The following is a 26,210-nucleotide window of genomic DNA, read 5'->3' as shown; positions in this document are numbered from 1 at the left end:
TAGAATATACACCAGTCATTTAAACTCTCTTTAACTATAAAAAAAAAAAAAAAAAATTTTTTTTTTTTTATTTATTTATTTTTTTTAGCTATTTTTGCTTTACAGCTTAGCTGTTTTCAACTGACTACTGTTGGCAACACTGATGCCGATGTGATCACCATTCTAGTTGAAGGCATCATGCAGTTCAATTGTGTGTAATGTTTACTTCAAATTATTTTGTGTGCCTGTGTCTGCCAGTCACATTATGTCTGAGTGTCTTATTTGTTTTGTTCTGTGCATTATTTTGTGTCCCCCATCGCAAATGGTGCCCCTCCTGTCATTTATTTATGGATCCATCAGTGTGTGCAGTAATATATGCACACTTACCAACAAACAAATTTATTTATGTATGTAACTTAATTTTACATTTTTCAAAACATGAACAGAAGATAAAATTAACTAGCAGGATGCAATTTGGTATTAGCTTTTTATTTTGTTTATTTATTTATTTTATTATTATTTTTTTTATCAAGACTGTTTTACATATATTGGTTCTGATTTTCGAGAAATATAATATAAAAACAACATGTTTGCATGTTTATATTTAGCCATTAATTTATAGAAAAAGGCCTATTCCCTCCATCTGATATGGGCTAACTTCATCTTTGATTGAAGAGGGCTCTTCTCCAGTCATTAATAGAAATTGAAGTCGGACCTCTCCAAACAAGTGGCAGACAGTGATGTATCATGCTAATTAAGCTGCCCTGGACTATAGGGAGAAATACGTGCATGTGCCTACTTTATGCATTATTTTATAAATAATGCATTCTGTAGTATTTTGCCTGTATAGGAAGCTGAAATTCAACTATCCACTAGCTTCTGAGGAAAAAAAAAATAAATAAATAAATAATGATATTTTCAAGGGAAAAAAGGTTAAATAGCATTAAAAAAAGGAGCATTATGGATAATCAGTTGCATCATTTACATTTATTATATTATTATTATTAATAATAATGTAATATTATTATCAAGTGTTACAAGGAGGCATGAATAATCAAGATTGCTCTATATGGAATTTCAAGAGTATCATACATATATTCTATAGGAAGGTGTAAGTGTAAGGATATCAATCTTGGTTGAGATTGATATCCTTAATTTGTCTTACCAGAACCTTTAAGTCCTCCTTTTTTGGCATGAGCAAAGACCCCTTGCACCTCTCCCATTAAAGTGAATTCCATCCTCTAATATAAATTCCTTCTATTAACTATGACAGGTAATTGAGAGCTGAGGAACCTCCCTCCCCCATAAACCTTGCAGACTCCCTCGGGTCTGAAGTTAATCCACAAGACTTCCACAATGTAGTCCTTGTCTTGTGTGGGCACAATTGCAGACACAATAACATTTTTCCAGCATGACCTTATATTTCTTGTCCAAGTTGTCAGTTCATTTTTGTTTTAAGCCAGTAGCCGCCACATATATAACCATATGACCCACGTTCTCTTTCAATGTAAGTCTATTGAAATAGACTTACATTGAAAGCCACATCATCATGGGACTAGCACCTCTCAATATATGCCATCAATAACAACTTATGCTATCTGTTTCTGCTAGTTATATGCCAGCCTAACCATATTATGATATACTAAATATAATATAAATAATAGTATTAAGTTTAAATTAGATTATGTAAAGCTGAATTTTGAGTTGATAAAACTCAAAATTCAGTTCGTATATAATATAGTTCATATTATAATCAGTTATCTGAAATTACGAATATGAAAATAATGGCAGACTGGCAAAAATAACTGCTAACCCTGCGGATAGCCAAAAAACTTAAACATTATTAAAATATATACACAAATGTTTCTGTTTCTTAAGAAAATTGAACAGGTGAATAGCAAAGCAACGGTATAAACCAATATCTAGGTGAAAGGAATAGATGCAAGGATAGAAATAGTACCCCAATCTCCCTCGAATTGCTGTATTAGATTTTGAGGCATAAGATATTAGAGTTAGATAGTATATAGATAAGAGCAAAGGCAAAGAAAATGAATATAAACTACTTCAGAAAATTACTGGGGGTGTAAAGCCTTCGCCTGGTAATTCATTGTGTAAAGAAGCATGTACATATTATGTTTCAGAAGTAAAGTTAAAATTAAAAGACAGGATAAAATTGCCTGTATCAAGTACCGAGTGACCATCTTAAAGACCAAAGCAATCCTTACCAATGGATCAGAACTTACAAAAAATGTGGATAGACCCAAGCTGCTGCGTGAAATGAAAGAAATTTCAAAGCTCCCTATACTGTAAAATAAGATAATAGATCACTCTTCATCCAATTAAAAACAATGTGGACAGCAGCGACCTCTGAACAAAAATCAAATGCCGACAAAAAAAAAATTTAAAAAAATAAGCTACATAAACCAAACATGAAATTGAAACATAAGCAACAGAAACCAATGGTGAAAAAAGAAACTTAAACCAATTACCACATAAAATGATGAAGAAACACCAAATATTAATACTAAATATCAATACAAAATATAAATTTACTCATAATTAAGAATAAAATTAAAAATTAATTCCTTCCCATTGAACAACTATGGGTACAACTTTTTTAGAGTGTAAGACATAGATCAACCGTTCTATGGGGAGTGCCTAATATGTACTTATATACATAAGCTAAAAGGAAGACATCTCATTAGTATTTCCCTAACTTTTTAACCACTGTATGAGGGTTAATATTTTCATGCCATAATTTCATAGCTATAAAAACAGCTCTATATAGATGCTTAAATATAAATTTAAGAGGGAAACCATTTTTCCTAAGCTTATTAATAAATTCTTTTAGTGAAACTAAAATATTTTCGTGACTATTACATATTCTAATGAATCTTAATCCTTGCAATAAAATTATATTATTGTGAATTCTATGGGAGATGTTTGAATGCCAATGTGTGAGGATAACTGTCTCAAATATAAAATCTCTACGTTTGTCGTACACTTTCGTTTCTACTTTCTCATTTGTAATTTCAATATCTATATCTAGAAATGTGGCTGTCAACATACTCCATTTATTTGTACACTCAAGCTGCAATTCCGTAGGATAAAAAATAGCCATTTCCTATATAAAAAAAAATTAGGCTCATTAATAGCTATAAGGTCATCAATATATCTATAAAGTATTGTACTTTTTCTAAATTTACTTTCATAGTGATGCAGATTCAGATTAGCTGCAATACACGAACCACATACTCCCATATCTATACCCGTATGCTGTCTATATACTGTACTACCATTAATGATATAGCAATTAAATAAACTTAAGTCTATTAAATTATCCCAGTAATACTTATCACAAGATATAACCCTATTATATGCATTATAATATTTGCTGAATACCTTTAAGTTGTCACGTGATATACTAGTGAAAAGATTATGAAAGTCATATGTACCGATATATCTAATATCTGTTGAATTGGTATTCAGGTAATCCAATACCATACTATTATTTAAAATAATCTTAGAATCACCCACATTTTCCAATATAATTTTTAACAGATTCTAGCTTTTTATGTGGTATTTTTACATAACTATCTCTGCAAGAAGTTATAAACCTGAATGTGACAGGGGACTTATGAAATTTAGGGATCCAATGCATGTATGGAAATTTAGTGTTAGAGTAGTTCAGTTTTAACCTTTTATTAATAGCAACCAATCTCTTCCTGATAATATTCTTATTTTTTTTTTTCTCTTTCCTGTAGGTTGTACTGTTAAGTTCATTAAATAAACTAGCAGTATAAAATTTTTACAAATAATACCATAGTTGTTGGCTGCCTTATCAATAGTTGTGGTAATAAATCTAGATTGCACATCCCATAACTCCTGTTTAATTAACTTTAAATCAAATATCATGTCCTTATCACACCATTTGAACTTACAATATATCTGCTTAACCAATGCCTCGAATGTAAGGCAAATCCACATATGGAAAGCCTCAACAGGCATACTACTATATTTATATGCCTATTTTAGACCGAATTGTATCAGATCAATACGAATTTGCTTACAAATTTGCTTAACACTAGTCCTAAAACGAGGCCTAAATTTAAAACCATAAGATAACAATTTCCTTAGTTCTGCATGCTGGACAATATTCAAGTCTCCTGTAATGATATGCTTATGGTGCATATCAGTGTAAGGTTGGTATTCTGGTAAATGGTAGAAGCACATGCATCATTTTCTACACTATTAAGCTTTATAGCTTCCTTTTTATAATTACAGACTATTAGACCAATAGGCTTAACATAACTGAATCTAGTTCTAATCCTTGAACTTGCTAAAGGCAATGCATAGTTAAAGTGGTTTAGAATCTGCTCTAAATTAATGTTGCCTAAAACACTATTAAAAAATTTAAAACTTATGAATTCTTTAGTAACTATATTGATATTTCCCAGTTTAAACTTAAATATACTAGACAATTTTTCAGCCTGGACTGTACTTGTTAACAGGAGAGATTGCTTCTACAGGGATGGGATACACTTAAATAGAAAGGGTGCAAGAATATTTGCTGATGCTATCGAGACAGTGTTAGGTGGGTCGGAAAACTGCTAGCTTGGGGGGAGACAAAGACCAAAAGATTGACAGTAGCCACTGGCAGAGGTGAAAGAGATTCTTGCACTGCTTCTATTAGAATGAGCAGAAGCCTGAAAAACAAGATGCATGATATTTCAGAGACTGCTGGGAGCCATTGCAGTACAAGTAAACACATGGGTTGTGTTAGGGTAGCTAAGAATAGAAACAGGTGTAGGCATACTTGCGTGTACACCAATGCTAGGAGTTTAGTAAATAAATTTGATGAATTTGAGGTATTGCTCAAAACATCAAAGGCAGATATTGTTGGGATATCAGAGACGTGGTGTCACACAGATATAAGGGATGCAGAACTGGAATTTGGCGAGTACAACGTCTACAGAAAGGATAGACAGAATAGGAAGGGGGAGGGGTTATGCTATTAGTTAAGAAACACATAAAAACCAAGGAAGTGAAGCCAGTCGACATCGCTGGACAGTGCAGGGTCGACTCAGTTTGGTGTGACATAAGCATTGGGAGATCAAAATTGAGAGTAGGAGTGTGCTATAGGCCTAATGACTCTGATGAGTATAATAAGAAACTGTACAGGGAAATAGAGTGGGCCAGTAAATCAGAGAGTCTTATAATGGGAGATTTTAATTTCCCAGATGTTGACTGGAATTTGGGGGCTGGTCACTCACACACTAGCAGGGCTTTTGTGGATTTATTGGATGATTGTTTTCTACATCAGCATGTTCGGGAGGCAACTAGAGGGAGTAATACTCTTGATTTGATTATCAGCAGTGATTCTTCATGCATTAAGAATCTGCAGATAAATGAACCACTAGATGGCAGCAATCACAGTGTGCTGAAGTGGGATTTACTCAAAGAGGTAACTACCATTAGGGGTAAAGGGAAGGGTTATTGCTTCCGTAAAGGTGACTACGATGGACTGAGACAGTATTTAAATTCTATACAGTAGGACCAACTGATGATGTTACCAACAGCAAATTCAAAATGGGAAGCATTCAAAGAATTAATCTTGGAAGCTGCTAGGCTTTACATACCAACTAAGAAATATTGTTCAAGGTTTAGGCCAAAATGGATGTCAGATGAACTAATGAGGCATATGGCAGAGAAGAAAAATGCATGGGATACTTACAAATTAAAACATGACACAGAAGCCTATGATAGATACAAGTTGATATGCAACCAAGTTACAAAGGAGGTTAGGCAGGCGAAGGCAGATTACGAGAAATCCTTGGCAAGGGATGCAAAGAAAAACAGCAGAGTTCTTTACTTATGTAAACTCTAGAAGGAAGGGGATGAATCAGATTGGTCCACTTGATATTGATGGGTCAACTGTTGATGATCCTGCTCAGGTAGCTAACAAACTAAATGAATATTTTGCATCGACATTCACACATGAGGAGTTATTCAGCGAGGGGAATGCCAGAGGTGTATTCAACTCTAGCAGTAAGCTACAGAATCTTGAAATAACTGGGAGTAAAGTGGAGGAGAAACTGTTGAAGATAAACACAAGAAAAGCACCTGGGGTGGATGGGATCTATCCAGTTATATTAAAGGAGGCAACAAAGGAAGTAAGCAAACCCTTAGCCATAATTATGAGGGCTTCCTTGGACTCAGGGGAGGTACCCATAGACTGGAAATGTGCCAATGTGACCCCAATTCACAAAGGAGGATCAAAGGCTGACACAAGTAATTATAGACCTGTGAGCTTAACTTCTGTTCCAGGAAAATTAATGGAGGCACTGGTTAAAGAAGCACTGCAGGATCATTTAGACAAGACTTCAGTTATAGCTCGGACACAGCATGGTTTTGTTAAGGGGAAGTCTTGCCTGACCAATTTGATTGGATATTATGATGCAGTCACAAAAGAACTGGATGCAGGGAATAGCTTTGATATTATATACTTGGATCTTAGAAAGGCTTTTTATACTGTTGCACATGGAAGACTGCTACACAAATTGGAGCAGTGTGACATTGGAGGCAAATTGCTGCTATGGATAAAGGGGTGGTTGAGGGGGAGAAGACAGAGAGTGGTAATCAATGGACACTGCTCATCGTGGACTAATGTTATTAGTGGAGTCCCTCAGGGCTCAGTGTTGGTTCCATTATTGTTTTCTGTATTTATAAATGATATTGATGATGGTATATCAAGCTTAATGTCGAAGTTTGCAGACGATACAAAGGTTGGCAGGGTTGTCAAGGACACTACTGACACTATGCTGCTGCAACAGGATCTGGAAAGGTTGAGCAGATGGGCTGAGAGGTGGCAAATGAAGTTTAACATTGACAAATGTAAAGTACTACACATGGGAAACAGCAACCTCAGAGCAATGTATCAACTCTGTGGTACTACACTGACAGTGGTAGAGAATAAAAGGGACTTGGGGGTGGTTGTGCAGGCAGATATGAAGTTCTCTGAGCAGTGCAGACGGGTGCAAGAGTAGCTCATGGAGTATTGTCAATGATATACAGGAATTTTTTCAGCAGGGATAAGGAGGTGATTATTCCCTTGTATAAGGCCATGGTCAGGCCACACCTAGAGTACTGTGTACAGGTCTGGAGGCCTCATTTCAAGAAGGATGTAGAGCTGCTGGAACGAGTACAGAGAAGGGCAACAAGATTAGTGAATGGAACAAAGGGGTGCTCTTACGAAGAAAGGCTTAAGTTTTGCAAATTACAGTGTCTGGAGACTAGGCACCAGCGAGGTGATCTGATAGAGGTGTATAAAGCCTTGAATGATTTGAGCATAATCACCTGAGAGGGCATAAATTCAAATTGAGGAAAGACAGATGTAGGATAGACGTGCGGAAATTTGCCTTTAGCCAGCGGGTGGTTGGTTGGTGGAACAGACTTTCATCCCTTGTAGTGGAGGTTGATAGCCTAAATAAGTTTAAGGCTCAGCTGGACAGGTATTTTGAACGAACAGAGGGGTGAAGTGGAAGTGGTTTTTTTTTTTTTTTTTTTTTTTTTTGGCTGATGCTGCATAAGCTTGCTTTCTTGCATCAAATCCCTCTGCTAATGCTAAATGTTGCAGGTGTAAATTGATAAAGTTGTAATCCCTACATAAATTTAGCAAGGCCTTTAACCCGCTAACTTTCATGCCAAAAACTATGTCATGAATCATCTTGATATTAATGATAGGTTGATCCCATGACTTTAACAATATCTTATTTGTACCACAATGTAAACTCTTTTTCCTGTAATGTCTAATAACTGTAGCCTTGTGACCAATTGGAACATATTATGTAATATACATTGGTCCTGTTTAATGCTGGCAAAGCATTGTCCATTAAATTTACTGTTCAGTCTATATGGATAGAGTGATTTTTGCTTTAGAATATGTAGGTTTTCTAAACCTAACCTATTATTATAATTACCCTCTGTGGCTAGGATAGAAATGGAAATTTTTTTAAAACTATGAACTTGAACGTGCTGTAATTCAATATCTTTTTTTGTTTTTGAAAGACCTGATATGAGATCTGTGAACATTAATTCTCAAATGCAGTGGCCCACATATTTGGCATCACATTCTCCACATTTGATCACATAAAACTACCCCACTGGCATGGCAAAAAGTAGGAAAGATATTCACTTCTGTAGCACACTGTGACATGTTCATAAATGGATGTCAGACAATGCTCTTTACCACACATCTGAATTTAAATTCATTATTATTATCTTTATTATTATTGCAACTTTCTGACTGTACCTGCTTATTACTATGCATTTTAATGTTACCATTTGCAATACTAGGAGACACGAACTTAAAGCATCTAATGCTACTTGGCCAGTTGCATAACATCGGTTTACCCAGAGCCCCAGTGGAAACCGCAGTACAGTTTAGCATACACGACCGACGTAGTATCCTATTATCTTTAGTAGTAAAATAACTCATCTTAGCTAATGCAAATAATAATAACCTAATAGAAAATGCAAATATATAGAGAAAAATACTAATAGAGGCTTTCCAGTTACCGATATAGAAAATTTTACAAGTACTGCAATCTAAATTAGCTTTATTTGCATAATTAGCATAATGTGTCTCCTGGTAGATAAGTCAAAAGTCAGGCAGAACGCATAGAGAGCAATATTAATTTAAAAAATATATTTACTTATTTAAAAACAGATAAAATTACTGGTTAGGACAGATTAATGCCATCAAAGATGATTTAACTTTGCCTTTGCTCTTATCTATATACTATCCAACTCGAATATCTTATGCCTCAAAATCTATTAGAGCAACTCGATTGAGATTGAGGTACTATTTCTATCCTTGCACCTATTCCTTTCACCTAGATATTGGTTTATGCCATTGCTTTTGCTATTCACCTGTTCATTTTTCTTAAGAAACAGAAACACTTGTGTATATATTTTAATAATTTTTAAGTTTTTTGGCTATCTGTAGGGCTTGCAGTTATTTTTTACAGTCTGCTGTTATTTTCATATTACGTAATTTCAGATAACTGATTATAATATGAGCTATTATCAACTCAAAATTCAGCTTTACATAATCTAATTTAAACTTAATACTATTATTTATACTATATTTAGTATATCATAATATGGTTAGGCTGGCATAACTTCTGCTATCTGTTTCTGCAGATAGCAGAAGTTGTTATTGATGGCATATATTGAGAGGTGCTAGCCCCATGATGACGTGCCTTTCGATGTTAGCCTATTTCAATAATAACTGTTAAAAATTGAGTATTTATCTGTATTTTGGTATTTTGTAAATATGAAATTATTATGATTGGGTTTGCTCTGTATACAGTATATAGAGGCTGATAGAGTCCTTTGTAGGTTGCGATATTCACCTCCATTTTATGCTATATCTATTGAATTAAATAATATTTGTGTGTGTATGATATATACAGGGTGTCTCAAAAATATTGGTACAGACGTTTAGGGAAGGTAGGTAACATCTAAAGGAATGTGAATCGCATAGGAACCCATAACCGGAAATGTCACTGTAAGTCGGTACACAGCGCTTTTCATCAGTTCGATAAAGGGAAAATTTCTGGTTTACTCATTCAAGCAGTAGTCGCCGCATCGATATACTAACTGTGAGCTGGCAGACATTGCACCTAGTGTATGGATTAGCAGAGGGCCCACACGGTGGGTGCCCCCATGTGGCACAACATCGCTTCGCAATAAATGTGTGGGCAGGTATGGTCGATGACTGCTTAGTCGGCCCATACCTGTTACCATCCCTCATGAACTCTGCTACATATCGGATCTTTCTTGATCAAGTTCTACCAGGGTTACTTGACGATGTTCCAGAAAATGTGAGACACAACATTTGGTTTCAACATAACGGGGCGCCTGCCCATTATGGAAGGTGTGTTCGTGACCATTTGAACAGGCTTTTTGGGCATCGATGGATTGGCCGTGGTGGACCCGTTGCCTGGCCTCCACACTCACCTAATTTATTGAGCCTTGATTTCTTTCTGTGGAGGCCCTCAAATCTATCTTGTATGAATCGCCTGTGGAGACGGAAATGGATCTCGCGGCGAGACTCGTCTGCAGTGCTGCTACTGTCAAAGAAACTTCAGGTGTGTTCGACCGTATCCGCCAATCCATGCTGCGTCGGTGTCACGCATGCATCGCGTCTCATGGTGGAACCTTCGAGCATCTGTTGTAACATCACGAAATGCATCCATCTTGTACCCCATTGTTAATATTATGTCAAATAAATGTTTGCCACTAATTACTGTCTTGTGTCATTTCTGCTTCTTGTGCCTCTGTTACTACTTTCCCTTGACATTTCCGGTTATGGGTTCCTGTGCGATTCACATTCCTTTAGATGTTACCTACCTCCCCTAAATGTTTGTACCAATATTTTTGAGACACCCTGTATATATATACAGTGAAACTTCCCTTTAACGGACAGCCATGGGGAATGAAAATCTGTCCGTTAGAGAGGTGTCCGCTAACAAGAAGTCTGAGGGAGAAAAAAAAAAAAAAGAAAGAAAGAAAAATCGTTAAACGGTTAATGTAAAATTAAATTAAAATATATAGAGATTTTGAACAATATTTTTGTAAAATAAAATTAAATTAAATTATATACAGATTTCTCACAATATTTTTGTAAATAATATACATACAATTGTGCTATGCATATTATGACTTTATCTTAAGAAAAATACATACAGTAATCACTTATTTTCTTCTGCACCTTCTTCCGGCTGATAATTTTGTTTTCAACATTTGTTTGGAGTGAAGAAACCATCGAAAGTCCTTCAGTATCTTCTTCAGCGGCGAAAAACATTTTTAAACGATTGATTTGTATGAGCGCTTCTTCTATTTTCATCGGTGGTTCGTCGTTAATATGTTCGTCGACAGAATGACCTGCTTCCATTTCTTCATCCTCATGAGGAACTTGAAAAATATCGATGATAATGTCGTTGATATCTAGAGCACCATCTTCTGTAGTGAGGTTCGAGTCTATATCTTTGTAGCCAGGGTCACTTGTAGCTGAAGTATCGTACATTATCAATAGATGTTGAAGTTCTTGTTCTTCTTGGTGCTCCACATTGCTGTTCACAACTTCAATTTTTGTGTTTGAGAAGCCAGACTTGACAAAAGAGTTCACGACAGTTTGTTTTCTAATTGCATTTACTGAAGAGGAAATCCATTGAATCGCATCTAGGATGCTGATTTTCTTTGCAAGGTCACTCACACATGTTACATTGTTCATGTTTGCAATGAGATGTCTTAAAACACGTTTTCTGTAGTGAAGTTTAAAATTTTTTATTATCCCTTGATCCAAGGGCTGACACCCTGCAGATGTGTTTGGTGGCAGAAAAACGATTTGAATGTTGGACAATTCAATGTGCGGGTGAGATGCAGCATTATCCATGAAAAGAATAATTTTTCTGTTTTGGTTAAAGTGACATATCCATTCGCTCATGATATCTCATGTCATCCACGCTTTTTTATTAGACTTCCAGTGAGCATTCAAAAGATTCAACTTTATGCTCTTGAAACAACGAGGATTTTGTGGTTTTCCTATAACAAGAGGTTGTTCAAAGTCTCCCAGCATATTTGTACACAATAGTACAGTCAAGCGTTCCTTAGAAATGTTTCCACCCTGGCACTTTTCGTTTTTTAGACTCATTGTTTTTTCAGGAAGAGCTTTAAAAAACAACCCTGTTTCGTCACAGTTGTAAATATCCTTAGCTTCAAAATCACAACATAACTCTTCCAATTTGACGGTCCACTCTGTTTACAACCCCAGTATCAACAGATCCACCTTCACCACTTACGGTTTTCCAAGAAATTTTATGCCGAGTTTTGAACTTGTCTAGCCATCCCACAGAAGCTTTGAACTCATTTACTCCCATAGATTTCGCAACCTCCAAAGCCTTTTCCCTAATAATAGGCCCATTAATGGGAATTTTTTTAGCACGTGCGCGACAAAACCACTCATACATAACATTGTCAGTTTGAAGTCCAACAGTTTTCGGGAATAATTTTTGAACGTAATCATTTCCGTGTTGCCAAAATTGTTTGAGCAGTTCATTTTTTTTCTTTAGGATGTCGCTTACCTGCGTCTTCCCGATTTTGAATTTTGCAGCGAGATTGCGAACACTGTTTTTTTGCCAATCATACGCATTAATGAGTTCGACTTTATCTTTTAAAGTTAAATGTTTACGAGAAGACATTGTGCACTTCACACGACACTGAACAAAACTGAAAACTGAAACTCCAAAGACGAAAGGCCGACCAAATTCACTCCGCCCCTGCACACACCGAATTCATCAGAAGTTTTACACGTGCCTTAAAAATTCTTGATAAAGGGTTTACAACCCCAACATAAACCTTGATAAAATTCAGAGAATCGGAAATAGAAAATAGATTGAGGCAATATGTGGAAGAAAAGTTCCTAGAAAAAGGGCCGTGAGCTCTCCTGCAGTCCGTTATGGGGAGATCAAATTAAGTGCTAATCTAAACAAAACAGTGCAGATTGCCTGTCCGCGTCCGTTACAGAGAATGTCCGCTAGACATTCTCTGTAACGCTAGACAGAAGCTGAAAACACGTTAAAACCAATGGAGGTGAGTTGGGGAATTTGAAAATGTCCGTTGTAGAGAGATGTCCGTTAACGAGAGGTGTCCGTTAGGAGAAGTTTCACTGTACATACATACAGACACGTAGATGATCTGAGACTCGCGGCGAGACTCATCTGCGCTCCTGCTACTGTCAAAGAAACTTCAGGTGTGTTCGACCGTATCCTCCAATCCATGCTGCGTTGGTGTCATGCATGCATCGCGTCTCATGGTGGAACCTTTGAGCATCTGTTGTATTGTTAATATTATGTCAAATAAATGTTTGCCACTAATTACTGTCTTGTGTCATTTCTGCTTCTTGTGCCTCTGTTACTACCTTCCCTTGACGTTTCCAGTTATGGGTTCCTGTGCGATTCACATTCCTTTAGATGTTTCCTACCTCCCCTAAATGTTTGTACCAATATTTTTGAGACACCCTGTATATATATATATACATACATACAGATTATATACAGATACGTAGATGATCTGTGTTTTTAATTGTCCACATTTTGTACAGGATTACAGTAAATTATATCCAGTAGAACTTGTATTAGAAAAAACGAATAGTTCCGATACTGTAGCAAATTACTTGGATCTTCATATAGAAATATTCCATAATAATAATATAGATGTAAACGTATATAATAAAAGAGACGCATTTAATTTTAATGTAGTCAGCCTTGCAAACTGGAGATCCAATATATCAAAATCAGTGCATGCTAATATAATTTTATCGCAATGTCTAAGGATTGCTTATATTTGCAATAGTAATAAAAACTGTTCAGCGGGCATAACAGCGTTGTATGGCAAGTTGATTAATAATAATTTCCCTATCGCTTACCTGAAATATCACTTCAGGAAAGTGATAAGCATAATTAATTTCAAAAATTTTTCTGAACCTATTGTTTCAATATAATTTTCAATATAATTGTCATATTTAGTGCCATGTATATATGTATAAGATACACTTTGCATTCTTGGTATCTTACGGCGTAGAAAACTTGTACCCACCGGCTTGCAAATTACAGTGTATCATTTTTTTTTTTATATATATATATATATATATATATATATATATATATATATATATAGTTAAATTCATTTAAATTTACTTAAGTTCACGCTGAGGTAACATGCAAATTCAGCTCAGGGTCCTACTATAGGAATGGGTTTGCGATCCCGGGCATACCCGAGCCACTACTTATATCTTATAATGTCTTTAAACTGTCCTACACTCTTTATTTTTATTTCTCCGAAATTATTAGGGCAATCCGAGGACGTAGGAGAAACTATTTCTTAACTATGCCACTATTTTTCACCTTTGTGGAGTTCAGGTTCTATTATTCCTACTCCTTTAGTTTTTCTTCTTACTATCTGCATGTTTCTCTTTGCGTTAACTTAAATTTAATTATTTATTTATATTTATTTTTACTGTATTCATCACATTGGGGGCACCACATATTATTTTGACGACTATTACATTATGTCCTAGATACGGTAAATATGTAGTATGTATTATATATTTAATCTTATTTTAATCATTAAATTACGTTCTCTGTCGGGTCAACGATGATTAATATATGCTTACATTTATATTTTACTTATATTTCTTACATTCGGTTCTAATAATTCTAAAATTTATTTACATTTGATTTATATTTGGCCTATACTGGTTTATATTTGGTTTAGATTTAAATTACTTAGCATATATTGATCATTACAGAAACAGAGAACCTTTTGTCGTTTTTTGCCTTCAGTCTGGGTGGTTGGCCCCAGTTGAAGTCATCTAGATTGTCGGTAAAAAGCGATAATAATTTTTTTTTTTTTTTTTTTTTTTTTTTGCGTTTTCTTAAGTCCCTGATAGTATTATTATTTGATTGATTTACTTTTTCTATTATTTTCTGTTATCCTTAATATTTTATAGACATGCGTGTATTGCATGATTGCTTGCAGCTGCATTGACCCATAAATATTAGTTACAGTTACTGTCGTTTTAACTTTCTTTTCTTTTTTATCACTAATATAATTATAAATACATACATGCATACACAGGCAGTTTACGAGTTTTTTTTTTTTCCCCCCCAAGTATTAAGTATCAACAAAATCGAAAATATGAACATTAATTGCAAAAAATGAATGTTAAACATACATAAATACTGCATTTCAAACCACGTGCGTAGCTATACAGTACAGTGTACCCCGCTTTACAATATTAATCCGTTACCATCATATTGCAAAAATATTGTAATGTGAACCCAATAACACATTGTTTTTTGGTAATTCATTCCACAACCTCGGGAGTTCAGATTTTCGTAGTATAACTCCCTAAAAGGTCGTTTTTATAGTGTAAATTGTATTAGTTACCAATTCAAATCATTAAACGCACAACACTTTCATCGTTATCATATGTTATAAGAACCAATTTTGAACGGCTTTGTGATATTTTTCTAAAGCACATTTCTGGAAGTCACAACTATAAAACAATAAAAACAATTTGCACTTTCCAGTTTATCGGACTTTTCTGTTACTGCAAGCAATTATAAACGGGTAATAAAACGGGTTATTGCATTTGTAAAAATACTAATAGCTGGAATTGTGTGGGTTTTTACGTTATTATAAAAAACATAAATAAATTTTCAGAATCTTCTCTTCATTCCTTTTTTTTTAAGCTTTGTAAACTTGTTACTCTGTGCAAATCGTGTTAGTTGCAAATTGTGCGTTCTGTTAAAAAATGCTTATGCATGCTATTGAAATTTATGAAGAAAAGAGAAGATTTATCTTGGAAATAAACGCCTTGAAGCATTTCTGAAGAAGGTGACTCTTGTGCAACAAACCAACGAGTGCCGAACCAATAATGAGATCAACGAGTGATCATTGATCTCATTAACATTCTTTCATAAAGATAAACATTCTTTAACATTTGTAAGTCGTAAATAATTTCTCTATTGTAATTTGCTTGATTTTACAGGCTTCGTTATATGTTTTAGCATTAGCATTAGTAGAGGTATTTGATGCAAGAAAGCAAGCTTATGCAGCATCAGCCAAAAAAAAAATAAAGTAAAATAAATAAATAAAATAACCATTTCCACTTCACCCCTCTGTTCGTTCGAAATACCTGTCCAGCTGAGCCTTAAACTTATTTAGGCTATCAACTTCCACGACAAGGGATGGAAGTCTGTTCCACCTACCAACCACCCGCTGGCTAAAGGCGAATTTCCGCACATCTATCCTACATCTGTCTTTCCTCAATTTGAACTTATGCCCTCTCATGTGATTATTCTGAGCAAGAGGAAGAATCCCATCAGCATTGAGCATGCTCAAACCATTCAAGGCTTTGTACACCTCTATCAGATCACCTCGCTGGTGCCTAGTCTCCAGACACTGTAATTTGCAAAACTTAAGCCTTTCTTCGTAAGAGCACCCCTTTGTTCCATTCACTAATCTTGTTGCTCTTCTCTGTACTCATTCCAGCAGCTCTACATCCTTCTTGAAATGATGCCTCCAGGCCTGTATACAGTACTCTAGGTGTGGCCTGACCATTGCCTTATACAAGGGAATAATCACCTCCTTATCCCTGCTAGAAAAATTCCTATATATCATTGACAATACACCATGAGCTACTCTTGCAGCCCGTCTGCACTGCTCAGAGAACTTCATATCTGCCTGCACAACCACCCCCAGGTCCCTTTCATTCTCTACCACTGTCAGTGTAGTACCACAGAGTTGATACGTTGCTCTGGGGTTGCTGTTTCCCATATGTAATACTTTACATTTGTCAATGTTAAATTTTCATTTCATTTTCATTGAAAAAGAAATTTTTCAATTTCAAATTTTTCTTTTTCAAATGAAAAAGAAATTTTCATTTCTTTGATTAAATCAGTCATTGTTGATAACATAACCCCTATTTTTAACATTATGTCTATGGGAAATAAATTCCTGCTTTACGAGCGTGCGCTAAAAGAATGTTAATATCCTAAAGGTTATGATGAATTAAGAGAATAATTCTCGTAATTAATTCTTTGGTTGCAGCTATTGGATTGACTATTTGTGTTTTTGCACTGTCATTTCCTGCCCATTTCAGGTATAGATTTTCTAAAATGTCTTACGCTTTAAGTTTTTGACTTGTTGATATTTGTTTACTGCAATTCTTTTGTATTAAATTTACCATAACTTTCCTTATAAACACTGTGTAGGGACTACCTTGTCCATACTCTCTAGTTATTTTGCTTTTTCTTTTTCGATTATTTTTACTTTATTTTCAAATTTCTACTCTTACACAGCTTTGGAAAAGTATGGAAACACAGTCATTTGATACATGGTCAGGTGATGAAAAACCTGATCATGTATCAACTTTTATTTTCACTGACATCAAATTAAATTGTATTTGTGTTCTTTTTTTGAACTATGGCTAAATTTATCCACCATTATCTGATGCCGGCTACCATTATTTTTGTTTCGGCTATTATTCTTTTTTGGCTTTATATATATATATATATATATCTGCATCCTTTGCTGCTGCTTTGTGCGCTTTGGTGCATTTGACATATTTAATTTCCACTGTTTTTAACTTATTGGCACTATATTTGATATTTTATATATATAAAACCCGGATAAGAAAATTTCCATGGGACTGGAGGTTTAGAACTTCTTAGAAGGGAAAATGACCTAAGGGTATGAAATATTAACTACACAAATGAAAATGAAAAGATGTGCATACATAAGGTAAAGATGATTTTTCAAATAATTTTTACAATATATAGAGGTGAAATTGGGCCTTAAGAAACCAAACCTAGTACAGGGGAAAACTTCTTATGTGGGAATTTCTTATCCGGGTTCTACTGTATATGTTGTTGTTGTTGTTGTTTGTTATTTGGGAGCATTAGCAACTAAGGCCATATTGCTCTGGGATATGCGGTGGTCATTCCCTGACCTTTCCGCATCCTCCTTTGGTGGTGATGGGTTCGAATCCCGGTCTAATCAAGAAGTGTGTGCTACGCACTGCTGCTCCTTCCCACCTGGCTATGGAGGCACCACACTGTATGTGTATAGGACCATTTATTTTTAAACTGGCAGCTAGCATATTCTATTCTTTACAGTTTCATTTTTGAAATTAAAAATTTCTGAAAGATTATCTGTGTATAATTGATGTACATAGCATAAAATGGGTGCTGTTTATAACTTTAGAACTGTAATCTATTTTATTTGGTTTTATATAAAGTTATAAGATTGCAGGCAAAGTTAAAAGATTTAATCATGATTAAATAAGTTTTTTACCTCCACATTTATCTTGTTTAAGGTGTTGTTTAAAACAGTTTTCAGAAATTGTTGAGTATATTGCTGTTATTAATTTAAATTAAAGAAATAAAAATTATAATGTATGGTACAGTAAGAATAGCCTCTAGTTTTGCTAAGGAAATATTCATTTGAATTAAAACTGAAAATTTGAGAAAACTAGAGCAGCTCTAGACTTGGATTATAAAGTACGTATGACAAATTGTAACAGATAATCACTGAAGTATTTAAACTTCAGAAAAGAAATTGCAATATCCAAGAATGTAATGTTTAATAGGACATGACATAAGTGTGAAATATGGATTATTTAAAATTTCCCGGTGGCTTCAAGCATTCAGTAGTGTATAATTTATATTAATCTAATGAATAAAATTTTTTATTTTCAAAAAATTAATATATAAACTTTATTTTTTTTTTATTTAGTGGGGTGAGGATTTTTGGGCAGAACACGAACAGTTTCTTTTACAATATTGTGGCAACATGCCTATTTTTATTGAAGAATATCCTAAAGAAATCAAACCATTCTATATGAAACAGACACCTGATTTTCCGGACAGAGTAAGTACATGAAGATATATTACAACATATGATGGTTATTGTTATAATGCTTATTAAGAATATGCTTAGTTATTACATATATCAAGCAATCTTTAATCACATTAATAGCAGTTTTCTGAACTACTATTAATTTTGATTTTTATTTAATATATTTTAGGTATTTATTTTTTAATTTTCCTCTTTTTTTTTTTTTTTTTTTTTTTTTTATTCTTTTATTGTAAGTTCCTAATTTTCAGTATCATATTTTTATTGAAAATCTTACTAAATGTGCTTTAATTGTATAATAAAAAATTGTTGATTTTTAGTAATTTTACTTATTAAAGTTAAGATAATCAGATTATCTGCATATTTCTATTGCAATGTTAATATACTGCAAAATGCTAAGATAATCTGTTAGTATTGAATTACATAGTCCGAATGTTCTAAACTTTCTATTAATTTTTGTTAAAGGCAAATTTGTACCTCATCCTTAATTAATAAGTATTTCATTTCAATTTTAGGTCAGTTGCTTTGATCTTCTTGTGCCATTTGGTGGTGAAGTTTGTGGTGGAAGTCTGAGAGAAGATGATGGAAATATATTAGAAGAAAAATTAAAACATTTAGGATTGAATGAAAACTTGGCATGGTAAATCTTGGCTGACCTCTTATGTTGATATAATATAATTCTTTAATATAATTTTAGTATAATTTTGAGAATTTGCTCACGGTATGAACCTGATACAGAAAAATATTGATTTAATAAATGCTGTGGATTTCATACATTTTTTTTTTTTTTTTTTTTTTTTTTTTTTAGCACAAACATTTTGTTGAAGTGAAACTAGACTGACTATCTTTATATTTGTACGATGGGGAGCACACAACAGTAGATAGTATTTGCAAAAAACCATATGAACTTTTCAGTTCATAAATCTGTCATCCTTTGCTTTTATTCCTTTTTCATTCTTTTATTTGATTGTGTACTCTTTTGTAAATATGGATATCCTTTCATTAGACATTAACTTTATGTTCAGTAAGTTAGCATGTGAAGGTAAATATGACTAAACCAGAAATTGTACTGACTTTATAATTCTTTGTTGACAGTCAGTAAAACAGTACTGCTGTCAGCAGTGTATTGCAAATTGCCTTTGTCCCTGGGCTGGCTATTCCAAAGTATAAAAAAAAAACTTGCCACCTCTCTTCCTAATTTACAAGCAACACAAACAAATATTAAAAGAGGTCTCTCTCGCTCTCTCTCTCGGAGCAATATGGCCTTAGTTGCTAATGCTCCTAAAAAAAAAACTAAAACTAAACTAAACTAAACACACACGCACCCCAATGGCATGAATTCATGAATTTCAACTCTATTAATATGGAAACTATGAAATATACCATACTGAACTATCAAAACTGTATTAAAATTTGTGGAGGAAAGACAGTTTTTAGGCACATTACTCTGATGAGTATAATGAACAGTTGTGCAGAGAATTAGTGGGTCAGTAAATCAGAATGTCTTATATTGGGGGATTTGAACTTTCCAGATATTGACTAGAACTTGTGGATTGGTCACTCGCACAACTAGCAAGACTTTTGTGGATTTATTGGATGACTGTTTTCTACAACAACATGTTCGAGAGGCAACGACAGGAAGTAATACTCTTGATCTCATTATCAGCAGTGATTATTCATGCATTAAGAATTTGCAGATAAAGGAACCACTGGGTAACAGTGATCACAGTGTACTAATGTGGTATTTACTTAAAGATGTAAATACCATCAAGGGTAAAGGGAAGGGCTTTTGTGATTACAGTGGTCTCTGACAGTTTTTAAATTCTATACAGTGGGATCAACTGATGATGTTATGAACGGTGAATTCTAAATGGGAAGGCTTCGGGGACTCAATCTTGGAGGGTACTAGGGTTTTCATACCAACTAAGAAATACTGTTCAAAGTTTAGGCTGAAATGGACGTCAGATGAATTAATCTGACATCCATTTCGTCAGCAGAGAAGAAAAATGCATGGGATGCATATAAATTATCAGGCGACACCAGAAGCCTATGGCAGATATAAGCTAGTCTGTAATCAAGTCACAAATGAGATTAGGCAGGCAAAGGCAGATTATGAGAAATCTTTGGCAAAGGATGTAAAGAAAAAAGAAATGTAAATTATAGAAGGAAAGGAAAGAAGCAGATTGGCCCACTTAACATAGATGGTTTGAATATTGATGATCCTGCTCAGGTAGCTGATAAACTGAATGAGTATTTTGCATCAACATTCACACATGAGAAGTTATTCAAGGAGAATGCCAGAAGTTTTATCAAACTCTAACAGGGAACTAAGTGATTTTGTGAGGAACTAAGTCTAACAGGGAACTAAGTGATAACTGAGAGCAAAGTGGAGGAGAAATTGTTGAAGTTAAATATAAGTAAGGCACATGGGGTGGATGGGATCTATCCAGTTATATTAAAGGAAGCAGCAAACCCTTAGTCATAATTGGACTCAAGGGAGGTCCCCATGGACTGGAGGTGCATAAGTATCCCCAATTCACAAAGGGAGTTCAAAAGGTTACACAAGTAACTATAGACCTGTTACTTTAACTTGTGTTACAGGGAAAATAATGAAGTCACTGGTTAAAGAAACATTGCAGGATCATCTAGACAAGACTGCAGTAATAGTTATGACACAGCATGGGTTTGTTAAGGGGAAGTATTGTCTGAACAATTTGATTGGATACTATGATGTGGTCACAAAGGAACTGGGTGCACAAAATAATTTTGATATCATATACTTGGATTTCATGAAAGCTTTTGATATTGTTGCATGATGGAAGACTGCTGTACAAATTGCAGCAGTATGGTATTAAGGGTAAGTTGCTACAATGGACAAAGGGATGGTTGAGTGGGCAACGACAGAGAGTGAGAATCAGCGGATGCTGCTCTTTGTGGACTTCAGATTATGAACCTGATGGGGTATAGATTAAAACTGAAAATTAAAAGACAGTTGTACAATAGATGTGTAGAAATTTGCCTTTAGCCAGCAGGTAGTTGATTGCTGGAACAGATTCCATCTGTTGTTGTGGAAGTTGGTAGTTTATATAAATTTAAGGCTCAGCTAGACAGGCATTGAGTGAATGGATAGATGAATGGGAGGGGTTTTTTTTTTTTTTTTGGCTGATGCTGCGTAAGCTTGCTTTCTTGCATCGTATGCCTCAACTAATGCTAATACTAATATGCATAAAGTGCCTATTATCTTCCTGTCCATCTGTCTGCATGTAATAAAGTGACTCCTAGTTGACAAATTTTCATATTTTATATTTGGATCTTTTATAAATCTAGCAATTATTATTTCTCTGTGTGTCTGCATGTAATAACTTTATTCTCAGTGGATGAATTTCAGTGAAATTTTATATTTGCCTGAGAATGATTTGTTGAGCCTTCCCACATTCATTAAAATCAGACCAATACAAATCTGGCAGTTATTTATTTTTTCACACTTGTCATGCAGACTGTCTATATACTGTATATTGTAGTTGAAGCACTGGATATTATGTTGGGGAGATTTTGAAAAATTTGCAAAAATATCTGAATGTTGAATAAAAAATATTTCTTAAAGTAGGCAAAATTTTTGTTTTACGTGAGCAATAATTTATTTTTATTTGTTGTTGATGGTAATATCATATTGTTTTTTAGAGTCTTGCATTTTGAACAGCATTCTAAAACAGCTTACCTTTTGTTGAAAAAATCAGCAGAGACTGCAGAAATGATTGTGGAAGCATATTGTAAAACTTTTATCTAAAACATTTTTATCTAAAATTTTGTTTATTTTATTGTGAAAACATTAGTCCATTAGTTTCCATTATAAGAATTCAATAGTAAATAGAATAACCATTCCCCACATGCACTGGCTCAACCTACCACTGAGTTTTACACTTCATTGTGTGTCTAACTATTTTGGAGCCCTGTAAGGTATAACTCATCGACAGCAAATATATATTTTTGAAGTAAATTTTCATTGTGAGCTGAGATATATGTGCAAGGCAGGATTAACCATTACACATGCTAAGTGCATGGAGCTCAAATGACAAAAGGTGGGGAAGGGGCACGGTTGATTAACCCTTGGCTGAAAGTTGGAGTTAGGTATGTGCAACAGGTGCAGCCACACACCGTGCCTCATGCAATCAAATTTCTCCCTGTTATATGGTGGAAAAATTAATATGGACATTTATTAATTTACATGTAAGGACTGGAAGACATTTCATCACTAATTAACAATGACTCACAAAGTTGCTGACTGGAAAACAGCAATACAGTCCTTTGCTCTTCAGGAAAAAACACCTTATCAGCTAAAAATTGATTACAATAACTATCCAAAATAGTTGTTTATTCACTGGGCTTTGGCAGCCCAGTGGAAAGCATCAGCCTAAAAAGTGTTGAAGTGTAGACAAAAAATTATTTAAATTCTATACTGGTAAGGGAAAAATTTCTTTATAATTTTCATGTACTTTTTATGTAGACTTTTTAAATATAACCTAATTTCATCTGTCATTATTAAGTTTTTATTTCTGACCTCATATGTGATACTACTGTGTACATTAATAATACCTGGATAAATAAATACTTTTTAGTATTTAAATTAAAACATGATGTATGCGATATTTTCCCAAATACCCCACACCCTTGAATAAGCCACACACCAAAATTTTTTTTAAATCTGAAAAAGAGAAAAAAAAAAAAAAGAGAGAGCATTTATTTTTTGTTGTTAATGCATTATCTGATTTTTCTGTTCTTGGATTATTTTCAGTTTTTCCCCAATTGTAACCACAAATCCTTTAGTATTTCTGTATAACAGAATGCCTTACAGATTTCGTTCACTAGAAAGGCACCAAACTTCAAAATAATCTTGAGATGCATGAAGTAAAGGATGACAGCAAATAGACATGTTTGATTACCTGCTACCTTTCATTATTATCCATTGCATTATTACCCATTCCTGTTATCTATTGCAGTTCCATCAAAAACCACATGATACTGATATTTGAATGAACTGTGCATATTGTTTGGAAATAAGAATGTTCATTTCCATGGAATAAGAAGTTAGAGAAAATCTCTAGTTTCTTATTTCATGCAAGATTTCTAAGTCATGTTTTAATACTTATTTGTAATAAACAAAATACTTTTTTAGGCTATGGGCAGATAGGCAAATAGAAATGCTAAAGTTAATGCAAACTGTAAGCAAAAACCCAAAAGTTAATAAAAATGTGATGTTTTTATTTGCTTTGTCTGACTGCTGCCTGAGGTGAAATATCAAGCTTTGGATTAAATTCACAAATAAACCATATACTAAGTTTTGGTACCATTTTTATAAAAAAGTGTAGTGTACCATCATATCTTTTGAACCTTCCCAAAGTGGCTCACTGAACACACTAATTGAATAGAGTATGACCTTAGAGTATGACCTTAGAGTATGACCATTCTCAGATGATTGTATCTCTGTATGTTTAATCCCAAGATTTTTGATACTAGAACAAAAACAAGTTGAGATCTGCTCAAGAAATGAAGAAAATGAATGGTGAAGGTGGTAGTGACTTCTTGGAAGAGCGTATAACAGCAGGTATAAATGACTACACAATTACAATCCAGAGAGCAAACAGCAATTTTCCACATAGAGGTTTCTAGTTTTTCCAAAAATAAAAACTTATTAGAAAAATTCCAAAAGAATGAGCATAACTTCTGGAATTTGACAGAGAGTCATAATCTGTGGACACTGCTCTTTGCAGGCTAAGGTTATTATTAGAGTCCCAGGGTTCGGTGTTGGGATCATTGTTGTTCTCTATATTTATCAATATCGATGAAGATATATCAGACTTAATGTCAAAGTTTGCAGATGATACAAAGGTTGGCAGGATTATTAATGACAGTAATGGTAGTGTGCTACTGCAACAGAATCTAGAAAATTTAGTGGGCAGAGGGGCTGGGAAGTGGCAACTGTAATTTGACATTGACAAATGTAAAGTACTGTATATGGGTAGCAGTAACCTCAGAGAAACGTACCAACTGTGTTGTACTACACTCAGGGTGGTAGAGAATGAGAAAGACCTGTGGGTAATTGTGCAGTCATATATGAAGTTTTCTGAGTAGTGCAGATAAGCTGGCAGAGCAGGTCATGGGGTCTTGTCAATCATATACAAGAATTTTGCTAGTAGGGAAAAGGAGGTGATTGTCCCTTAGTATAAGGCAGTGGTCAGACCACACCTTGAATACTGCATACAGGTCTGGAGGTCTCATTTTAGGAGGGATGTAGAGTTGCTAGAATGAGTACAGAAAAGGGCAACAGGATTGGTGAGGGGAACAAAGGGCTCCCCTTACCAAGAAAGGCTTGAGTTCTGCAAATTGCAGCATCTGGAGACTAGGCACCTGCAAAGTGATCTGATTGAGGTGTATAAGGCCTTGAATGGTTTCAGCAGGATCAATGCTGATGGGATTCTTCCTCTTGCTCAGATTATGAACCTGAGTGAGCATAGATTTAAATTGAGGAAAGACAGTTGTAGAATAAATGTGTGGAAATTTGCCTTTAGCCAGCAGGTAGTTGATTGCTGGAACCAACTTCCATCTGTCATTGTGGAATTTGATAGCTTAAATAAATTTAAGGAAGAACTAGATAGTTTTGGAGCGAATGGATGGGTGAAATCGGAAGGTGTTTTTTTTTTTTTTTTTTTTTTTTATCGTATGATGTGATCAATACACGAAGGAACCAGTTTTTTTCTGGTTCCTTTATGTATCATGACCGTGAGATCCAACCGGATAGTGCCGCACCATTGTGATATCCAAGCCCGAGGCAGGATTCAAACCTGCGACCTTTGGGTTGCCAGGCAGGCATTTTGCCCACCCAGCTAGCCCGGTCGGCACAGCATTAGTTGGATGCTTCATCACTACAACGTACATCATCACATTGCCATAGTTATCACAGAATTTTTGCTTCCGCTAATGTCATACATTTATCTGTATATTGCATCCTTTATATAGAGCAAATGTAGTAACCTACAACTGTCACTTATTTGCTTAAAAAAGAAATTAAGGAGGCAATTTCAAAGTTTCAGAAGCATTGAAAAAACTACTGAGACAATTTTGAAGGACTTATCAAACAATAGATTTTTCACAAGTTTTTGGTAAGCAGTAACAGTGTTGGGTTAGTTATATTAGATCAAAATAGACAATCAAAATATTTATATACATCAAGATAAATAATATATTAAAAAATTATAATTATTCATTTTTTTAAAAATACTCCTTGTATAAATGATGATGGCTTCTTTCTTTAAAACTAAAAATATTTTTGATACAATAAGTGGCCTTGATTTTAATTTTAGTGTTGATATTTTATGTTTAAGGTATTGTGACCTTAGAAGATTTGGTTCAGTGCCTCATGGAGGATTTGGATTGGGATTTGAACGATATTTACAGAGTATTCTAGGTATTCACCATATTAGGGAAACCATTCCATTTCCCCGATGGAGTCGCCATTGTTATATGTAAAATTTAATTGTATTTTTTGAAATAAAATAGAGTAGAAAGATATAAAAGTGCCTTACAATCTCGTATCTTTTGAAAATACATGTATGGTATACATCGAATTTTTGAAGTTCTGAATCATTTTTTTTTTCCCCCTCCATAAAAGCATAAATAGAATAACAAATTTTTGTATATTGTAATGCAAAAATTTTTTAAATTCCTAGAGCACTAGCCTTTTTAATTGT

The 26,210-nt window shown here is 34.4% G+C and overlaps 1 protein-coding gene across 1 annotated transcript in view; it reads left to right on the top strand.

The window, feature by feature from the left end:
• The window catches only part of AsnRS-m (asparagine--tRNA ligase, mitochondrial), a 114,155-nt gene extending 88,166 nt beyond the window's left edge, over positions 1 to 25,989 (top strand). Inside the window, exons 10-12 of the mRNA XM_090386840.1 lie at positions 18,346 to 18,480; positions 18,981 to 19,105; positions 25,845 to 25,989. Coding sequence (XP_090242966.1) covers positions 18,346 to 18,480; positions 18,981 to 19,105; positions 25,845 to 25,989 — 405 coding nt within the window. The remainder of the gene's footprint in view (positions 1 to 18,345; positions 18,481 to 18,980; positions 19,106 to 25,844) is intronic.
• Positions 25,990 to 26,210: the final 221 nt, after the last annotated feature.

Source organism: Mastigoproctus giganteus, chromosome 1 (assembly GCF_048544385.1).
Source record: "Mastigoproctus giganteus isolate SK-2022 chromosome 1, ASM4854438v1, whole genome shotgun sequence".
NCBI classification, from domain to species: domain Eukaryota; kingdom Metazoa; phylum Arthropoda; class Arachnida; order Uropygi; family Thelyphonidae; genus Mastigoproctus; species Mastigoproctus giganteus.
The sequence above is the reverse complement of the archived record's forward strand: the minus strand, read 5'-3'. Positions and strand labels throughout refer to the sequence as shown.